This window comes from Elaeis guineensis, chromosome 1 (genome assembly GCF_000442705.2).
Source record: "Elaeis guineensis isolate ETL-2024a chromosome 1, EG11, whole genome shotgun sequence".
NCBI classification, from domain to species: Eukaryota; Viridiplantae; Streptophyta; class Magnoliopsida; order Arecales; family Arecaceae; genus Elaeis; species Elaeis guineensis.
This window is the reverse complement of record NC_025993.2, coordinates 62,707,732-62,730,091: the sequence shown is the minus strand read 5'-3', so window position 1 is coordinate 62,730,091 and position 22,360 is coordinate 62,707,732. Positions and strand designations below refer to the sequence as shown.

Sequence of the window (22,360 nt, the reverse complement as noted above, 5' to 3'; positions counted from 1 at the left end):
GCTAATCCTCTACAAGTGTATGACCATGCCTGCACATCTCCACCTCAAAATGATCATGATCCGAGGTCGAAGTAGAAGGCAAATCACCTGCATGCAAGTGCTGCTCAATGCTATCTTGCACTGACTTTCTAACTTCATCAGACCTCCCGACTTCTTCAAGATGCTCTTTCAATTAAAGATCACATTTTTGCTAATGACGCACTTCTAGCAATATGGATCCCATAGCAAGTAACCCTTCACACCTCTTGGAATCCTGATAAAAATCATCTTCTGTGACTTCAGATCCAACTTGCTCCTTTCGGCTTCCTCCACCAAAGCATAAGCACGGCAGCTGAATACTTTCAGGTGGCCAAGCTCCATCTTCTTTCCACTCCAAACCACCTCTGGAAGTCCTCCATTGAGCTTTCTACGGGGAGACCTATTCACAAGAAAACAAGCATAAGTTAGAGTATCTTCCTAAAAAGACTTGGGCAGTGATGCCTGCAGTCTCAAGCTCCTGGCCTTCTTCGCTAGTGTTAAGTTCATCTTCTCCACAATATCATTCTGCTGAAGGGTCCTTCATTGTATAATGATGCTTAATCATATTTTTCTCACAGTACCTCCTGAACTCCAGGCTTGTGTATTCCTCTCCATTATCAAACCTCAAACACTTCACTGGCTACCCTGTCTCCTTCTCCACCTCATCTCTCCAAGCTTTAAATCAAGCAAGAACATCTGATTTTTTTCCTAGTCATATACATCCATACCTTTTTGGAGAAGTCATCTATGAAGGTGACAAAATATCTAGCTCCACCCCCAGTTGAAATAGATGCCAGTCCCCATACATCCGAGTGAACAAGCTCCAAAATAGCTTCGCTTCACTTTGTACTACTAGCAAACCTTATCCTATACTATTTGCTATAGATATAAGGCTCACAAAGCTCATCTCCCTTCTTTTTAAGTGCTAGAATCAGAACCCTCATACTCAACTCCATATGCCCTATCACTCAAGTGACCCATATGATAGTGCCACAGCTGGTAGACTAGCTGATCCTTCTGTGCCACTGCAGACACCTGTGCACTATCTGTAACTACTGAGCCCTCTATCTTATATAGATTATTGCTCAGTCTTCTTTCTTTCATCACCACCAATGCCCCCTTGAAAATCTTCAAACACCCGCTGTCAGGCTGACAACTGAAAGCATACCCCTATTTCTCCAAGTAACACAAGGATATCAAGTTTTTCTTTAACTCCGGTATATACTTGACGTTGGTGAGTATCCTTATGACTCCATCATACATCCTCACCCTGACAGTACCCATGCCAACAACCCTACATAGGTGATCATCTCCAAGACTCACACTCCCTCCATCAGATTTTTCATAAGATGAAAACCAATCTTGATGTGCATTGTAATGGTGGGAATATGCTGAATCCAGTATTCAGTGGCTATCCAACTCTGTAAACCCATCTGAGACAATCAATATATCATCTCAACTATCCTCAGATAACAAAACACCACTCTCACTGGTCGAACCACCCTTGGAAGCGCCCTTCCCCTTCTCATTTTTCAGAAGTGGGCAATTTCTCCTAAGATGACCAGTCTGATGACACTTGTAGCATTTAAAGCCCTTCTCTCGAGACTTCGATCTATCCTTTGACTTGTTTCAAGTGCTCTTCTTAGGCCTCCTCCCTTGCCTCTCATTAACAGCAAGTACCTCTGTATTAGGGCTTCCTTTGCATAGCCTCTTGATCAGTACATGAATTAGGACTTAGAAGCATTAAATTTCTTATTAATTGATCCATTTTATGTCGAATTTGATACTTCTTTATTTATTTTTTAGATAATTAAAGGATTAGACTAATCACAACCTAAATTGGTCCAAAACTAATGTTAAATCCAAGAAATTAAGGAACCAAGGGATGTGCATGGCCTTCGCGCAAAAGAAGAAGGCTCTCTTTGGAAGAAATAGTTTTTGGGTATAAATATTTAAAGAGATGGGGTCCATATTAAAAGTAATAGAAGAGAAAAAAAAAAGTGGGCTGAGATTCTTCAGGGGGGATCGGGTCAAGTGTTGCGAACGTGGATTGGGCATTGGGAGAATGGAGCTTAAGCTGGGTTTTTAGCTTGCGGAGACCGTGCGGCCATTGAGCGAGCTGTGGAGCGGGGCTTCACATGACTTCAAAGCGGGTTGAGACATGATAGAGGAGAAGAAAAAGCGATGAATGAATTGCGGAATGGCCCTTGATGACGTGGGTGGTTGGGATGAAGTGCGGTACACACGTGAAGATGCACGGTCACTGATGCGACAAAATGAGGAAGTGGACCCACGAAGTTTGTTGGGCGCGGTGGTTGGAAGCACGCATACGGGATCAAATGGTCGCAAAAGAAAATTCTTTTAGAATTTTTTTTTAAAAAAATCTAGATGTCATCGTCCCTTCATAAAGTCTTCTTAACACTAAATCTCAATCATCCATTATTATTTTTATTAGTCCTATATCTGAAAGACAAAAAGAATTTCTTCCTCCTAACACCTATAAATAAAGCCTAATACCTCTACTCTTAAAGATCTCTCTCCACATCATACCTCTTGTAGGGATCCATATGACAGAAGGGAATATCCATTTAGTCTTGTTCTCATTTTTTTCTATTCTTTCAATAAATGAGAAGGAGAATCAGCTAGAAGGAGGTACGAGAATCAGAAAGCTCTACAGAGGAAGGTTGGGAAGAGATCCTAGTTTAGATTTTTCTCTTTTTTTATTTTAATTTTTTGTTCCATCTCCAAGCCCTATTAATGGCTTCAAAGTTAATAATTTTTGTATCAAAAATTTTATTTCAATAATAAATTAGTTTCTTTTCCTTCAATTTAATTTATATAATTTTTAATTTCAGCATTAGGGTAGTTTAAATTCTTGCATTTATTTTCTACGATCCTTTAATTTTTGTAATTTTAAATTTTTGCAATTAGCATAGTTCTATTTTATATTTGCTTCAAATCAATTTATATCTAGTTAAGCAATCATCCTAGGATTTACGATGAAGCTAAATTATGATTAGAAATTTTTTTCTTTGAATATCTTTTCGAGCTTTTAATTTTTAAAGTTCTTTTCTCTTCATCTCTCTTGTCAAGAGACATGATGGGCTATAGTTAGATCAGAATCTTTTCATAGTCTACCCTTGATTCGGTGCAAGAGGGGATAATAGGTGGAAGGCTCACAAATTTTTTAAAATCCTTTCTTCTTCTTCATTGTAGAAAATTTTGATGGATTATAGTTGGGTTTGAGCCCCTTCATAGCCCATACTTGGGTAACACAAGAGAATTAGTTGAAAAGAGAATCTCTTAATTAGGATAAAAGTAAAATGCTTGATGGATCATAGTTGAGTTAAGTCTCTTCATGGTTCATGCTTATTCATACTTTACACCTTAATCAAGAGACATCATAAAAGAAACCATAGAAAGGCTATCTAATTCATAGGTCTAGTTGATTCAAAAGTTCTACATCTTTTAGTTGATATAATCTATAATTATTTTTCTCACTGCTTTAGTAGTAGTTACAAGTAATCTCTCCATCTTTTTTTTAGAGCTCACATGAGTAAGAATTTAAACATACTTTAAAAATCCAATTCCTCATAGGATCGATCCGTACTCACCGAATGTACTACATTTGCTCATCATGCGCTTGTGGTATAATTTAAGACACATCAAGTTTTTGGCGTCATTGTCAAAAAATTTAGTGTGTTTTAATTTGTGTCTAAATTTTTATTTTTCGTGCTTTTTAGTTTTAGTGTATCTAAATTCTTTTCTCTTTTAGTTAAATTTATTTTTTCCTCAGACTTAATCACTTGAACATACTTTTTTATAAAATCAAAAGACAAAATCCTAACCCTAAAAACAATTGACATCATATAACATCTAACTAACATAGAGAGACTCATTAAATCTTAAAAGCTTCAACCTGTATTGGACATCTTTTTTGTATTTGCATTGCATTTTACATAAAACACCTTAAGGGCACAACCCATTAAATAAGATAAGGTGAAGATTTGATCACTCTTTTTTAGTCTATAAATCATAATCTTCATTTGCATTAATCCAAGCCTTAAAATAAAATTAATTAGATGTCAACCCTAGGGACACTCGAGCTCATTAGGATAGGAGAACCTAAGAGTTGGACCGGATTCAAATTGGTTAGCCTGTCGGTGTCTAAGAAAATGGTTTAAAAATTATATTCTAAAGAAAGATGGTTCTCTAATTAAGTCCATTGTGAAGGCACGAGGAGCCTCCCATCGATCTTATACTTACTTGATCGATTCGAGTTAGAAGCTGTCTAGATATAGACTAACCCTAGATAGATGATCGCTATCGTAGGCGTCAAAAATAAATCACTAACTCAAAATTATGTAGACAGTAGTGGGTCAGGTTCGTATCCATAGGGACTGCGCAGTTACATTTGAGTGATTTAAATTAAGAGCAAAATAAATATCAATTAAAGAACTACTTTAAATTACTAGAAAGCAAGTAAATAAAGAGGAGTAATTAAGAGTTGGTTATAGGTATGGAGATAGATTTCTCAGGATCTCAACTGCTTTCTTGTTAGATAGTTGGTACTCTTCTTAATATGTTTTGGATTGGTATCTAATCAATAAAGATATAACCTATTTTAGAGAGTACGGTCTGTACCCTTAGATCACAGCCCATCTCTTAAAGCTATAGGCTAGTCAAAATTGATTAAATAAACCAATAAATCTAGTAATCGATTCCTGAGCATAACCTATCTCGCTGAACACGAGTCATCCTAGATCATGATCCATCTCTACGTAGTCATAGGCTATTCAAAGACTACGATCTTAAGTAAAATAAACAAAAGACATAAATAATAAGAAGATAAAAATAAATTTTTTATTGCATATTAAAAAGAAAATATAAAATATATAAAAAGAAAGAATACCATCTAGACAAGTTACGGTGATTTTTTGAGATGTGAAAAACTAGCCGACTATGGATCTTCTTCTTGCTGACATCCTTGAGCCGAGAGAGCACCTGGGCATCATTTGGAAGAAAGATGGAAGAGGAGGATGAAAGAGGGAAAGAGATTGCTTGGGAGAAGGAAGAAAATCCCCCCAAGGGAGCTGCTGGCTAGGAAGAGAGACAGTAGGACCCTTTTTATAGGTATTTAGAGGAAAGAGTGTGGCCCTGTTCAATGATGTGGGATCAATGGAATAAGGTAAGAGTCCGTGTGTCGTGAAAGAGTCCAAGTTCCTGTTGATGTCAGAGTCCAAATCTGACTAAAAATTAAGTTTGCATGGCTTCAGAACCCTTGAAACAACACCGCAAACCCACTGATTCTTTCTCTTGCGAATCGGGTTGGAACTGCGCCCGCCAACCCGCATGAAACAGTGCCAAAAATTGGCCTAAACAACGTCCAGGCTCGTGGATCCACATGCAGCGCCGAAAACCTGCACCCATAAGCCACCAGACCCGCCAAGCCGCCCCAAATGTGCGTATGCCGTGATAAAAGACCAAACTTATTGTACGCATGGACCGTGCACAGACTCGACGCACGCTGGTCTATGAACTGACGGTAGATCCATTACTGTTTCTGTGGACCGACTATAGACCAACCGATCGGTTTTGGGCTATGAACCGCACGTGGACTGCGCGGTTAAATGGGTCGGCCTGCTAGATTTTTTCTTCTTTTTATTTTTTATTTTTTATTTTTTTTTTTGACTTCGGATCTTTGTTCAGGGTCTAAATTGAGTCTGATTTGTTCCAAATTTTTTTCTTTTGAATCTGCAAATCAAATTTTTTATATTGACGATCATCTTTCGTATAAAAGATAAATAAAAATATTAATTTTTAAAAAATAAAAATAAATTAATTAATAAATTGATGTTTTTATTAACATGTTTATGGTACTTACCAGTAGAGTTTAATTACTTATACAACTTGTTTGTTAATAAAAAAATTTAAATCTAATTAAAGCACTCTTCTCTATCATCTCTAGATTTAGGACCCTCGAGATTTCTCACCTTTAGAATTCTCCCCCATCTATCTCTCCTCCTCTTCCTTCGTCAAAAAAATTTTAAAATTAAAAAAAAAAAAAAAAAAAAATATATATATATATATATATATATATATATAATCTCTTACTAGGACAAATGACGATTGGTCAGATACAATCTAAACCTGTGAGATTATAAGATCATTGAAAAAGAAATGGATTTCATTAGACAACCTAAAATTCTACGGGACCTATGTTATCCGATTAGCTCTGTCCAACTATCTAGAATTAAATCTTTAGCTAACAATTTTACAATTGGCCCTCAAATGATTAACATGCATCCTACATTCATTAGAATTGAAGATGCATATATTTATACAAAGGAGTTTGAAGACATTAAAATTGCAACTTTGATCAGTAAAATTGAAGCCTTAGAATTCAAAAGATATGTCCAATTTAACCATATGCTAGCACCCATGTGCACTGGATGCGATGCACCGGATCATATTGTGGAGGAGTGTTCTTACTTGATAAGTCCAACCAAAAATAGGATCACACAGAAAAGTACATTTAATGAGAGATATATGAATAAACCTTATGCACCAACCTATAATCTAGAGTGAAAAAATCATCCTAATTTTACATGGTCACAAGAAGCAATATTAGGAGCCCATATTTTTTATCAACCCTATCTAAGGCCTAATCAAGCACTGAACAATCAACTAGATTTAGATCTTAAGGAAGGAGTCAGCACATTAGAAAGAAATTTAGAAATCTTTGCGCAATCAATCTCAGACAGGACAAATACTCTCAATAATTTTATGCAAATCGCTAACTAGTTATTAATACAATTTGGCCAAGCAGATACAGTGATCAGTGAACTAGAAGAAGGTAGATTACTAAACTAACTCAAGGTTGACCCTAGAGCCCAAAATGGTCTAGAACTTAAAGACCAGTTTGATCAGTTGAGAAATTCAGATCTAAGGAACTGAAGGAGATACTTGAAGCTGATAATAATAACGAGGTATCCACACTTAGTGACCATTACACTCAGCCAAAATCAAAATTAGTAGTTGAACCCCTCATGATACTGATTAAACTTTTGCCTAAAAAGAAAGAGGTAATAATAGGAGATTCAGAAACACTCTCTCAATACATCGAGTACATAAATCTAGATCTCTTAGAACCCCGATTAGTACTTAAATTATACCTAGATCTAATTGTAGAGAAAGAGATGTTAGCTATCAAGGGAATGAGTCACATAATGGTCCCACGTAGGAAATACTTTGAGGAAGAGCTCGAATCACGTAGAGAATTACAGACCCATATTAAGATTCAGGCAGGAATAGGATAAGCACTCTTTTAGTGTCTGGCTAAAGACGTCATAAACTTAGCACTTCTTGGGAGGCAACTCAAGTCTTTAATTTTTTTGCTTTAGTTTAGGTCAATAATAATTATAATAAATAAAATCTGACCAAAGACATTAAACTTAGCGCTTACTGAGAAGCAACCTAGATCTTTGTATTTTAATTTATCTTTTAGTTTATTTAAGTGAGGCCTATGTTGAATAAGTTGGGGGGAAGAGCCAAGTATACATCCTCAAAAATGTCTGAAGATCCCTACTGAACTAAGAATACAGCGAGACAGGTGTATTCTTTTCTATTCCTGTTTATCTATTACATCCTTTATTTTTCTTTCTCCATTAAAGACAAAGTTAATTAAGTTGGGGGGAGGGTAAATAAATTAATTAAGTCCTTGAGTTCAGTAACAATTAGTCTTATATATCTGATTTCGTCTCGATTTGAAGTTAATCAAGTAATTTAATCAATGATTGATTAATAGTCTAGAGAATTTTTGAAAAACTAAGGACTCAATTATTAAAGAAACCCAATAAATGGTTGTGTAGAACATAATAAATTTTTGAGTGATTCTAAAATCTTTCTCCAACCTATATCAATAAAAAATCTACTTTGTATGGGTATGAGTAAAAAATATCAATACATGTAAAATGCTTAGCTAGATAAAAATAGATTTTTAATATTGTCTCGTCGAATAACTGGACCTTTCTACCTAAGCAAGCGATGAGTCTCGCATCAAAAAATGGAGATGTGAAGAAACTCTATCATATAGTGGTTGCAATCCCATGACTGTGAGGAGCTTGGTTACGGTGAGTGGAAATTCTTTGTGAACCACATACGATGCAGAAAATTCGATGTAAAGCACACCATCTTGTTCGATTGGCCCATATAGCCACCACTTTCCAATGCACATTTAATGCCAATAGATCGATTTTTTTGTTTCAAAATTTTGTATGATAAAAATATTATTCTTAAAAATTATAGCACCCTTTTACAAAAATTATGACATTCCTTGTAGAAAACACTAAACTGAAGCAGGACGTCATAATTTATGTGAAGAGGTGTCATAATATTGTTTTCGTATATATTCATTATCTTTTTTCCTCTGTGAAGTATCATAGATGTCATAATTTTTGTGAAAAGATGTCATAATTTTTAAGAAGGATATTTTTATCATACAATTTTTTTTAAGTGAAAAAATCGACCTACTGGTATTAAATATACGTTGGGAAATGGTAGCTATATGGACCAATCGAATAAGGCGATACACTCCATATGGGATTTTTTACACTGCATGCGGTGCACAAAGAATCTCTATGGTGGGAATTGGCCTGTTCATGGGTTGGATGATTCATCCAGCCCATTATAGCCTAAAGTATTTTGGACGTATTAAGCTAGATGGATTGGGTTGGGCTGGACATATGTGATCCACTTGTTAAAATGGGTTGGGCTTGGATTTAGTTCGGCTCGATCAGAGCCCATCTTATCCTGAATATTATATAATATATAATGTATACTCATTTTAGAAATCCGATTTTGATGACCAAAAAATATTAATCTTTTACATGCAACTACTCCATTTCAATAATCATAAATATAAGTTCATAAATCTTTCCAATCCCTTTTTTGAAAGTATCTTTTTCTATTTTTAAACTGAAAGAAAAAGGGTTCAGAAAGCTTTAGACTTGGCCCGAAGCCGCAAGCCCAACTAGGCCTGAAGACTGAGCCGGGCCATGCTCGGGTCTGACTAATGTTGTTATGTCGTTAGCTGAGCCGGATCGAAGCTGGCCGGGCCTACCCTTTAAACAGAACTAGCTTCTATTCCACCAAAAAATTAAAAAAAATAAAAAAAATAAAAAAAAAAGGGAGGAAGAAGAAGAAGAAAAGGTCTTGGTTCCTGCGGAGAGAAGGACTAGACACAAAAACACACACCTCTCTCGTCCCACCTTCTCTCTCCCTCGTTTTCGCTTCTCCTCCAATTTCAGCCCCATCTTCTCCCCACCTTCTCATTTCCCGTCGAGCTCCACTCCTGTCTCTTCGCTTCGTAAAGAACGAGAAAAGAACCCTCTCAAAAGGTTGAAAAAAGGGATTTTTCGACTGAAATATCCTATCTTTTCCCCAATTTTCCGTTATTTTTTACGTTTCATCTTGTGTGATTTATTAGGTCAGCGGGTTAAAGGGAAGAGAACTTAATTAGGGTTTATCCCTCTGGTGTTCTCAGGTATTATTTTTCTCCAAATCTTTTTTTTGGAAATTTGGAAGTTGTTTCGTGTTTATATTGGAAATTTAATAGCCCTCAAGGTAGGAGATCGATATTTTGTTTTCAGATGCCATTCTGCAATTCAATGCATGAATGATTTCAAATCGAATTCGGGAATTGTGTTAAAATAGTGCTAGTTCTTTGGCATCGCTTTTAATGTCCAAATGCTAAGACTAATCTTATTTCTCTTCACTGGAATTGTTTACCTGCTTTCATTTAATGTGCAATTTGATTACTTGGAGATTTAAAATTGGCTTAAATACCTTCCAGTTGCGTATGATAGAATCTTATTACTTTGTAGTCATGCTTAATTTCTAAAAAGGATCTTATGTTCGTTGAGTTGGATTTTGTACTCATTTTGTTGCTATATGTTCTCTATATTGGCACCTGGTAGTGAGTTCATGATGGCTTCTTGGTCCATTTTCTAGACGTTTATTGCTTTTTGGTCATGTTTAATTTCTAAAATTGATCTTATGTCTCTTGACTTGGATTTTATACCTTATTTTGTTATGATATATTTACTATATGGGGCACTGGTAGTAGGTTGCTGATATTTCTTTGTGTTAGGACAAACATTTGTTACATTGTTTTGATTGGTTCTTATCGTTCATGAAATTCATGACAAGCCAATATATATCTTTCAAAAATTAACTCCCTGTCATGCCCGGCAAGGGTACTGTGGTACTGTAATATGTCTTGTATTTAGCTGTTAGTACTACAACTGCCCCGAAAATTTCTGATCATGGATATGCTTGCTATTCAGACTGATGGCATTTCTAATTTCTAATGATTACTTATGTCTGGTGCAGCTATCCTGTCGCAGTCCTGTTTGATCTAATGCTAGAGCTGAAGTTGTCTCCCATCAAGATTTTATCTTGCTTGATTATTTATATCAAATATTGCAGAGTTTTACTATTTAGTATTACTTTGAAGCAGCTAGAGTTTATCCTTTGGATATGATTAACCACATGTTAATCACGCTATACTGTTTTGCAAGTGTTCTGGGATAATTCTGAACAGATTTGGACACAGTGATGGATTTACATTTTGATTAGTGTTTGAAGCTCACAGATGATTCTATCATTGTTTGGTTTCAATTACGTTAAACTAACTGTAACCTAGATGTTATCAGTTGAGAGATGATATGTTGGTTCCCTTTCAGTGAAAATGACAGGGCAAGGCAGCTATGTCCCACCTCCATATATTCCTTTAAATCAGTCAGAAGCTGGAGCGGAAAGCGCTTCTGAAGATGATAGTCACCCTTCTCATCATCCAGTCAGTCAGGACCCTAAACAGTGGTCTTCTGGAATCTGTGCTTGCTGTGATGATATGCAGAGCTGTATGCTTCTTTCTGCCCTGTGACCCCTTGATTTTCACAAGGAAAATTGAAAGGTTCAGTTTAATTATATAATATGATTTATAGTATTCCTTCATTTTTTGCCTTAAAGAAATTTTGTTGAACATTAAGGTTCTAGTTTAGACATTCTGGTGTGTTTTAGACTAGTTGCTACCTATACAATACAATATATGTATGTGTGTGTATATATGTGTGTGTGTGTGTGTGTGTGTGTATGTGCGTATATATATATGTGTATATATATATATATGGTAAGACACTGTGGCATTTCATTTTCATTAAAATTGCATTGGAGTTCTATGATCTAAGAGTAGTGCATCTTCTAAACCTTTAGGATTGATATGAATGGATTTTCTACGCATTGTTGACATTGTCTATGTATCTAGGAAGGTAGCCCTACATTTATCTTAGATTCAATTTCACAAACCAGGACTGTCTGCCATGCCCAAAGTATTTTTTTTACCAACAAGAGATGATAATTCACTAGAAAAAATAAGAACCAAACCTATGTATATCAATCTTAATACTTTGTGTCAAGCTGCTTATAAAACAACCAACTTGCGGAGCTAAAGTTGATCTACCTACTTCTATCAACAATTTCACAAATTGGATTTTTTGATCTCTCTCTAAACCGGTTTGCTCCAACATTGTTAGATCAGCAAAAATGTCTTGAAACTAGGTGGGACCTTACCTATTGTGATGTTCATGCTGGAAATCTGCCCATGTGATGGCTAGATTCGCCAACAATTGAAACCTTAGTTATGCGTCCCTTGCCAAGTTGAATGATGCTAATGGCGCCCTCATCCATTAGAGTTTGGTAAAGATCATAGAGCTGACTAACTCTGTGATTTCAAATTTTGGGGTTTTTCTTTACGGTTAAAATGATTGAAATTTAGCTTCACTACTTTAGGTAAATAAGCTAACTAAGGTATTTCAACTCCATTTCTATTTGCTCAACTTCCATGATTACAAGCTTGACTGTTGGAACTCTCACCTTGCTTATGAATGTGGGTGCTGGAGAGTTGGTCAACAAGTGCATTCAATGGCCGAGCCGCATGGGGTTGAGGAGGCAAGAGCTCCTGCTGGCATGGTGAAAGTGTGTTTTAGCACTGTTGATTCCGAAGACTGTGTACTTAGACTTCCATAGTGGGTAGTTGGCAGCCCCCCAAACTCTCTGTTTTATAACCATCTTGTCCCCCTTTTTCAAAGTATATAATCTTTTATTGCCTTATCTACTAAAATCCTAAAAGCTTTCCTTTTATATATGCCTACTTGTCTTCTAATAAATAGCTTTTGTTATCTTTGTTTAAAAGGAAAACTTTAGAAATCTCATTAACAGCTTATTTGGGAAAATCTTGCAGGATTTGGCATGATATGGCAGGATTGGCTAGGGAAGGAAGGGGAGAGCAGGAGAAGGGGAAGCAAAATCAGAGGAGGAGAGAGTGATAGTGGGGGAAGGAGAGTAAGCTGGGATTGCAGGGTCTGATCCCTGAAGGATGAAAACTAAAGACCTCAGAAGGTCCTTTTTCCACCATGTGGAGATTGGGGCCTGTGACCGCCCAGTGTCGTCCTTCCCCCTCTTCAGTTCTCTCCCTTCCCTATCTCTCCACTACCCTTCCTGTTGGATCATACCGGATCCAACTGGATTTTCCCAAATAGGCCTTAAGAGATAACTCCTATCCATATCTAAGAAATTCATAAGTATAGGATTCCCCTTTATATTTTTCATATAAATTGATGGAACTATAGAATCATAGGACAAGTTAGAAAGAGATTTGAAAACATGCACAAAACATAGTTCCTTCCAGATTATTGTTGTGTTTCTTCCTTCTGATTCTCTTCATTGTATGCTTAGAATTTCCTTAAATATTTAATAATTGTGCCATTGCTTTTAGTGTAGCCTTAAAAGCATCTCTCTATTCCTAATGTACCGTACAAGTAACTAGCTCTGAGGGTTAAAGAACTGTCATTTTACAATGTTCATATGAATCTAATATATATAATATGTTTTGCATGAATGATCCTAATCTGCATCATGAATTGTGATGTCTCTTTTTATGTTTGAAACCAAAAAACTACTTATCTATTCTTTTCCACCAAAGAAAGGAAGTCATGACAAATATGGTGCAGTCTTCTTTATGATGTACAAATGTAGATGTAGAATTTCTAAATTGGAAGTTGGCTTAACCCTTGAAAAATTTCACCTTTATCTATCATATTTAGGAAGTGTTACATTTCAATTTGGTTCTTTTAGGTGCTCTTGTTTTAGCATGTCAGATTGTGATAGCCAAAATGTATGTGATATCTGGTTTGTCATATATTTACATGGGAAATAAATCTCAAGCATGATATCTTTTTTCTGAGTAATGGTTATAAGCATTTCAACAAATGTATGTCAGTGTCTGTGTGTGAATGTATGTGCATCTGCATATGTATCAATATACACACTCATTTAACATATAAGCACCCTTTATATGTTCATTTGTTATGTCTTTTGATGGTCTTTCTTCATCTGACACCCTTTATGTATCAATATACATACTCATTTGTTAATATTGTTACAATCTTTCCTCTTCTTCATTGAATTATGATAACTTATCAAACAAGGTGTCTTTGCAAGCATGGAAGAAAAAAACTTCTAATACATTTCCTTTTCTTTTCCTCTTAATAGGTTGTATAGGCACTGTTTGCCCATGCTTTCTCTTTGGAAAGAATGCAGAATTCTTGGGTTCTGGAACTCTCGCGGGGTCATGCATGACTCACTTTATATTGTATGGACTAGTGAATTGTTTCTGTTGTCTCTTTAGTGGAGGTATACTACTGGGATTTCCAGGAACCATGGTTGCATGTTACGCTTGTGGGTATCGCAAAGCATTACGGACAAAATATAACCTGGAGGTACGCAATTTCTTTAACAGAAATTATTCGAGAAGTCCCTTTTCCTCCCCCCACCCCCTTCGTGATTTATGAAGATTGTATACTTTGAATGTATTTCTTAATTTGGAATCTGGCTAGTTTTAAATCTCTGTTTCCAAATGACTGAAGGTTGCAAGTTTGATGACTCTAAAAGTTTCCTTTTTCAGTGATGTAAGAGGACTAGTTATGTTAGGCAACAAGAATATCAATCATAATATTCAAGAAAGGAGAAAACTAGAAGATGATAGGCTCCTAGCATGTGGAAAACACTATGATGCATAAGAATGCTGCCTTTGCAGATAAACTCCACCAGAAATCTGCAGTGCCATGTACATAATGAATAAATGACAAGTTTCACTGCTAAGTTGGTCCCCGCATTTGCTCATCTAAGTTAATATGATGAATATAATTAATTTTGCTATTTCCTAAAAGGAATGTTGATTGGTACTTGGCCCTTACCAAACACTAAAAAAGGAAAAAGAAATAATAAAGGAAAAGAAAGGAAGAAATTAGGAGTCCTTGTGTTTGTATACATTCATCTTCATTCTTGAGAATTTATGATGGTTGTTATTGGCATTGTTTTGAGCAAAATTTTGAAAGGAAAGGGCTATTTCTGTTGTTGGAAAAGAAACTCTTAAGAACTAGCATGACTTATTCAGAGTTTTCAGAACTGGTATAGGCTGAAACAAGATATACTCTAAACTTCATAAGTTATCAAAATAAACCAAAATACTGTACTAAATTGCTTAAGGGGCTTTCTCGGCCTTAAACTTTGTATTTTTATATCAGACCTATTTATCATGATAGCTTAACTAGAACAATAAAGTTATAAAATCTCTGTTTCTCAAGGTCTGCCAAACCAGTATGAGGTGTTGCACCAGTCGGTGAGTGGTCTGATATTGGTTCGGTAGCATTCCAATGCCCAGGACACTAAGGCATACCAATTTTGTACTGGTACTCCATTATATTTTTTTACCTTTTTCATTTGTTGTTCTTGAGTGATTATTTTAATGTTTGTGCTTGTTTGAGTTATGATTACTATTTTGATTTCTTTTTTTTAATATTGTATTTTTTTTGAAAGATAACATGATAGATTAATGAATGCAATTGTAATCTAATTGAATGCATGAGTACATGAAATCGAATATACACACAGATATACACATGTGTGTGTGTATAAATACATATCATATATTAAATGGATTTGAAGTACAAAATATGTATTGACATCTAATTCCTCATGGAGTGTCTATGCTGCTCATAGATGTTGGGATCCTGATCATAGTTCGGGTGAGTGAAATTGGACTTGTAATCTAGTTGAGGTTGTGGAGGATAGTTGCCGCTCGAATACGACACCTCAAATGAAAGAAGTCTATACAGGTTGTACCTTGGTTGTGCAGAATAGGATCCCATGTATGATTTGGATCTAAATATGTTCAGAGACCTTACTTTGCATTATAGGTCATTGCAGTAGCAGCCACATGTTTCAAACCACCTTAAAGGGCCTGTCTTCTGTATGCAATCATATCCTTGCTAGCTCTAGATTGTGTATCATAATTCATATCTTGCATGGCATGAGTGAGCTGCAACTCACCGGTGAACTGACCAGGACTATAAAGCTGAGTTGTATGAACCCATGCCACATCCACTGCTAACACCTAGAGCATTAGATGCATCATTGCTTGAACTATCATTATCATCATTGCTTGCATCACGATATGATCGGTCATTTGAGGGTTCAATGTCTTAGAATCAGAGTGAACAAACTCCTCATCCATTCTTTTCAATAGATTTGTAGTTCTCTTTCCCTTTCTTACTTGTTTGAGAAGCTACTTTCTCTCCTTGGATGCCTTGTCTGCTTGGCTCTACTCGGTGGCTTGACTGAGTTCTCCACCTTGATTGGCCCCACCTCCTTGACCATTGTGGCCTCTTCTTAGCATCTCTATTAAATATTTGGGAGGATCTCTCGAACCTAGTACATTGTGATGACATTTATGGTTGTTTGGTTAGTTTTGAGGGTGACATGTATCATTCTGCCTATTGTTTTGCATCTACCCCAACCTCTCTTGCTACAAACTATTCGATTGAGGAGGTGATCTTGGCTCATCATACTCTAACTAATGCAAGCTCTCAAGCCAATTAGTCATCGGATCCTCATCATATACAAAATCATTGTGAAGTCTATCATTATTGTTCAGCTCCACTTTCTTTTATATGTACTTCAATTAGAGTCTTAGATTGTAATGTGCATATACCAAATCATTTAGATTCTTTCTTGGAAGGCAGTTTCTTTGTTTGTTATGAATTAAGCTAAGATTGACTAGTTGCACTTACAACCACTTGAGGAGACCATCTACAAGAGGATCTGGATCATTAGCCTTTGGAGGTGTTTTGGTGATAGGCCAAAGTAAAACCGACATTAAACTACAAAGGAAATCAAGTAAATTGCATTTCAGACACTAGTTTTCATAAAATATTAGATTGGTTTGTAGATGTTGGGAAGTACCTAGATCCATGTTATCATTGCTTGCCACAGCAGCCCTTTCACTGAAGCTATGGGATCCCTCTCTAGCAACTTCAATTTGTGAAGCATACATGATATATGATGTCAATGATCTACTTGATTTGACAAATGATGATCCTATATCCCATTAAAATTAAGTTACCTTTTCCAGACTTGGATGGCAACAACCAGATCAAGCTTTGTCTTATAAATCACATTATACTGGAAGGCCAAAAGTTCCTTGTTAAAGTCCATTCCTATGACACTGTACTAGAACTTTTGGTTCAGATTGTAGGCTGCGAAGACATTTTGTAATTGATTTAATTAACAAACAAATGATTAAACTTAGATTTTATTTATAAACATAAACAAGATATATACTTGTTCATTGAAAATAAACAAATGATTACCTGCTAGATATAAGTTCTTGCCATTTTGTAATCCCACGTTTGCTCAATGACATTAATGTACTCATTATCATGCCTTGGATCTGCCTACCTAATCTTAGCTTTAGTAGCTCTCGTTATATAGTACAAGAAGCCCATATGAGGGTATCTTTCTCTACCACAGTCTAGAGCACTCGATATAATGGTTCAATAGCTTTAAATATTTTTTTGGCCTAGTTCCAAAATGTCTAGCTTGTTACTGCCCTCTACATGATCAGCTTCCATGCTCCTATGGCCATATCTAATCTCCTACCACTCGGCATTCATAAACATTTGATGTAGGGCTGCCTTCTTTCCAATAAGAGCTGAAAATGGGCTAGCATAGATAGGGCCATGATTGACTCTAACCCAATCTAGTTTATTGTTCAGGTCCTGATGTCAGACCTAGACCTAGACCAATAGAGAGTTGGGTTCCATTGCCAAAACTTTTAAACTAGAGTTGTTCAAGGTCGGGGTAGGTTCTTATATGACCCGGTCCTAGCTTGAAAAATTCATGTCCATGATGGATCTGGCTTGGGTGATGTGCACTCCCTGTTCTTGACTCAATTGTGCCCTTCTGAGAGTTCTCAAACCCTTTGAGGAAAGCCTCACCTTCGTTGCCTCCTCTAGCGATGGCTCCACGTAAGGAAGAAGAAAATGAAGGGGAGTGGAGAAATAGAGGGGGGAGAGCTAGAGAGAAGCCTCTCCCGTTACCTTGGTCACATCATTGCTAGGTTGTGGCCCAATCGGTGCCTCGAGGAGGTGGGCTGTTGGCTGGCATGCTTGATGTGGCGCGGCAATAGGGACGACCATTCATTGCAATGAAATAGGAGGCACCCCTATTCACAAAGCTCTCCTCTCGCTCTGTTATTTGATCGAATTGGTTTGGTTATACTTTCATCTTTCAGACTGGGTTCTCATGGTTACCATAGGGATGGCTTTTTCTACATCTTTACAGATTTTCATCTCATGTTCCACATTTGCCTTAACTCTTTTGCCAGTCGAAGCCAATGTCATTGTTGTGCTGGTGGAGTATCGGCTTGCTTGAGTACCCCGCTGCCTTTGATGACTCATGGCTTACCCTGCAATGGGTGGTCTTGCACATGTATGGTGGGTCTAGGGTTGAGGCTTGGCTTGCCGACCATGCTGACTTTGACGGGTCTTCAATGGCAGCAAAAGTGCAGGGGCCAACATAGCCCACCACATGCTGTTCTTGGAGGATCTAATGAATTTGATTGCTATATTAAAATTAATAGGGTAGTGTTTGTTGGTCCTCTTTGGGAACAGATAGAGTCGAGTCAGAGACGATTGATCCAAGGCTGAATGCGAGGTTGGAGAGGCTATGGAGGATGGTGTGCCCATTGATAATGGGAGAGTGAGCAGTGACCATCAGATGTTTCATTCCCCTATTCTCATTGAATTTATGCCGTCCCTTTATGTATTAAGGTTTAACGGGTTGGTTTAGGTTTAGGTGAAGTCTGGTCGGGTAACAAATAAGGATACCCGATATAGATTCAAAGAACAAATGGATTGGATGGGGTTGGATCTGTTTACACCCCTTCATAACAGCTTGGTTGGTGACCATAAGTGCTATGTGGACGGGGTTAGGAGGAGCCAGAACAACCAAAATTCATGTGACGCTTGGTAAACTTAACAAGGTTTTGGCATATGATAAATGCAACTATGTTGGAGGCATAGGCCAGAGAGAGGGCTTGGACTTGATATTAACCATGATTAGTAGGTTGAAGGAACAGGATTGCTATGACTGACAATGATGCACCAGTATGAGTTACAGGCTGAAGGATATCAATTTTAGTTAGATCATGATCTAATTTGCGGTTATGACATGCATGGAATCATAGAAGCAAACCTCCAGAGCTGCTAAAGATTGTGGCAACATGAATGGTTATAGGAGTTAGCGGCTACTTCTACTATTATTGTTTTGTATATAAAAGTTAATTGTACTCTGAAAAAGAATTCTTTGACTGATCACTGAATCCAATTTATCTTATTTATATTTGTTTTACCTTAGATTTATCTTGCTTGTAGATTACTAGTTTTACCTTAACTTTATCTTGCTTGTAGATTACCAGTAGAACTCTATCTTAAGAGTAGTGGTAAGTGGTAATGTAGATTTTTTCAACCATAGCCCAACTTCACCTTATACAACTCTGTCCATCTTGTTTCGATGGACAATGTGACAGTAGCAAAAGTCATTGAAGGTGAAGGCACCTAGACCCATTCTATTCAAATCATCTTCCTTAGACTATCTCCTTTCCCGCTAATCCAGTGTTGGTGGGACACCTACACATCTACTTCTCTGCTGTTGGATTTGCCAAACAAGCTTTTTGGCACCCCTAAGCGGCGAAAAAAGCCTTGCCCATAAGGTCGAAATTCTATAAATCTGGATCTGACCTGGAATGTGGAATGTGTCCAATTTTGGAACCTAACTCAGCCCTATGAGTCCTTAAAAATATGTTGGATTGGGTCAAAATCGATCAGGTCACTGGTCAACCCACCCCATTTGCAGTCTTAAGTGCAGTGTAGTGTAGTAAAGTGGGTGACTACTGGCCTCAATATCTCACCCTTGATGTGCTTTTCTTATTAAGGATGGTATACATTTGTGGTTATATATGAATTTTGTAATTGACTGCTATCTCCACAACTTGCCTTACCTTACAGATCTCGCCGATGTCTATTAGAATCAAGTCTATACAGTGGCTAGCACATGGGATCTAGAAAATATGTGATCTTCTAATCCATACCCACTGCACAGTATACTACTCACTATCTGAACAGTTAATTCCTTCATCAAGCTGAGGATATAATGTGCATTGTGCACCTTTGAAGCATGAACTGACTTATGGAAAAAAAGGATGGGACGACATACCTTGAATTATATCCTATTGACCAATATGGCTGCAACTTTTGCAGCCCACCCTTGTTAGATTATTTTATTATTTTATAAATTGATTAAGCAGGCCGTAACACATCTTCAAATGTTGCAAATGATTGTTTGTCTGTTTGGTGGACAAATATCTAGTATAGGAATTTGCTTGCTGATCTGTCAATCATAGAAAAGACTAGCTAACCTTTGTCCCCAAGTGTCAGAACATCGGTGTGTCAAACTCTTTGTAAACTAATTCTGCATGTTAACAGGATATAAATGATGGATTTAAGAAAAGTTTAATGAAGAAGTCATTTTCTTCTCTTTATAATTCAAAACTTTATGTTCTCCTAAAATATTTTTAAGGTTTTATTGGTGTAATATTTCTTCTAGGAACCTCCTTCCTGATTTCTTGCTATCATCAAGTCATTGTCCCATCACATGTTGAAGGCTGACTATTTTGTATGTCTCCCTAAAACATTAGTCTGGATCACTTGTAATCATATAAATTGCTGGGAAATGCATTTAGCACTCCAGAAGGGGTTTCCTGGGTGACGAATTTGGGAACATGTCCCAAGCATATTTTAAGAATGCTTCTCAATCCCACTTGGATGAGAAAAAATACATGCTTTTCATTCTCTGCTTCCCACGTGTATGTGTGGCAATTCATGACCCTGTTCCACCAACCTGACTTGCAGCCAACCTGCTTTGGCAGGTTTTGGCTTGTCATAAATGGATCCGGGTCATAAACAGCAAGATCCAACCTAACCCATTTTTTAAAACTGGTCAGATTTAGGTTTATAGTCCTGACCCATTTAAACTGTTTTTGACCCATTTAGTAGTTGGATTGGGTCATGCCACATTTAACCTGTTTAAGGCTTGCTTAACCTGTTTAACCAGGTTCAACCCATTTATTAAATGGGTTATATAGGTTGGATTGGGTTACCTGTTTAGCAAAAAAGAGTTTGGGATTGGATTTTTGACTTGTTTAATAAATAAGTTGGATTGGAGTTGACAATTTTTTGACCTAACATGCTTCCAATCCAACCCAACCCAACCCAACCACCCTATACGTGCCTCAATGGCACCACCCGTAGAAAGAGAAAAGAGAAATTTTCTAGACATGAGTTATCCTTTGAAGGGTCTGGCTCCAATTTCCTTCTTTCATTAGGAGCCTTCTAAATTTCAAACTATTTTAGTTAAAAGTAATCTAAATATTTGTGAGGCGATGACAAAGATCCCATGCATTAAAAAAAAGGTTGCATGCTAGTGCTAGACCCCATGAAAAAAGAAGAAAAAAATATTCACCCCCTTTTGCAAGTTTTTTTTTTTTAAATTTATTTATAAATGAAATAGAAATGAAACAAGCGAATAAAGAGAATTTTTTGTCTTTTTCAGTTGAAGGATGGTACTTAGTAGATACGGATTTAAATGTTTTGTTAGACTTGGGAAGACATCCTTCTCTTTTATTCCAAATATATGAACAATTTCCACATTTTGTATAAACAATTTCCATTTCCCTATTATCTAAATCCTTATCAATTGTTTCCTGCTTCCATTTCTTGTATGGCTTCTCACACTAACGGGCAACTATTGTTTTAACATCTCTATATGGATGATCTTATATAAGTTTCATTCTTTGGAGACATTCCACCAACATTTTTCTGTCATTCTAGATGGTTATCATAAAGAAATTAACCTAATCAAACCTTTTCGGAGATACTCTCTTATGTCTTACTTATTTTTTTTCATCTTCCTTTCCAGGAAGCTCCATGTGGTGATTTAACAACTCATATATTCTGCCACTTGTGTGCCATTTGTCAAGAATACAGGGAGATCCGGGAGAGATCAGATGGCTCCACTACTGTTCTTAAATTCCCTACTGTGACTGCTCCTGTGGCCCAGACTATGGAGTTCGATCCCCAGTAATAATCTGCAATTGTAGAATGTCGGTTAGCATGTCTGTTGCTGCTTTTGATACGTGGGTATATTGCTTCACATCTTCATGCAACTTGGCTTGTATCTGTACGAGGAAATCAAACTTTCAAAATTTTTCACTAAAAAGAGCACCTGTAAATCTTGAACCACACTGCTTTTCAGCTTGTGCAGATGGGTCACGTAGCTTTGCCTGTGACATGAGAACATTTATGTAAAACATTTTGAAATATCCATAAGCTGTATGAATGATCTGTTCTGACTGTGACATTTTCGAAGAACCAGTAAAAAAATCTGTGGATCATACAAATGATTTGTGATGTAGAAACCCTTAAAAAACGTTAAGGAAAATTGAAAACCAAAACACGGGGAAACATGAGTGTGTTGTGCGTGCATACATGCATGTGCGTGTGCATGCTTGTGTGCATGCACGTGCACGTGCATGTGTGTGCTGTATAAGTTCAACTTTTTGCAGTTGGCAACCTGAGAGTGAAGGCTTTCAGAAAATTTGTTTTGTTTACTTACAATACTTGCTAAACAAGATATGGCATCTGACAGGTTTTGTATGTGTAATACCAACTGTTTTTGCCTCATCTAATGTTAAAACGTTAAGCTCTAATAATATTGGTTTATGATTGCTGGCTCTGTGAGTGGTGACTCACTTGCCAATGTCGACTAATGGATACTTCAGGTGTAACACGTTTGTGCTGGTAGCTGATGGAGAGCATTGGTGTCC

The 22,360-nt window shown here is 36.8% G+C and overlaps 1 protein-coding gene across 2 annotated transcripts; it reads left to right on the top strand.

Moving 5' to 3' along the window:
• The first annotated feature begins 9,185 nt into the window (after positions 1-9,185).
• On the top strand, positions 9,186-21,892 carry LOC105035638 (cell number regulator 5). 2 transcript variants are annotated; one of them, XM_010911257.3, is made up of 5 exons: positions 9,186-9,416; positions 9,506-9,562; positions 10,764-10,940; positions 13,630-13,856; positions 21,454-21,892. In XM_010911257.3, the coding sequence occupies exons 3-5, from the start codon at positions 10,769-10,771 to the stop codon at positions 21,616-21,618; spliced, it is 564 nt and encodes a 187-aa protein (XP_010909559.1). In that variant the 5' UTR covers positions 9,186-9,416; positions 9,506-9,562; positions 10,764-10,768; the 3' UTR covers positions 21,619-21,892. The 2 variants fall into 2 exon arrangements, with proteins under 2 accessions (XP_010909559.1, XP_010909558.1); XM_010911256.3 differs by having other exon boundaries at positions 10,411-10,940.
• The last annotated feature ends 468 nt before the right edge of the window (positions 21,893-22,360 follow it).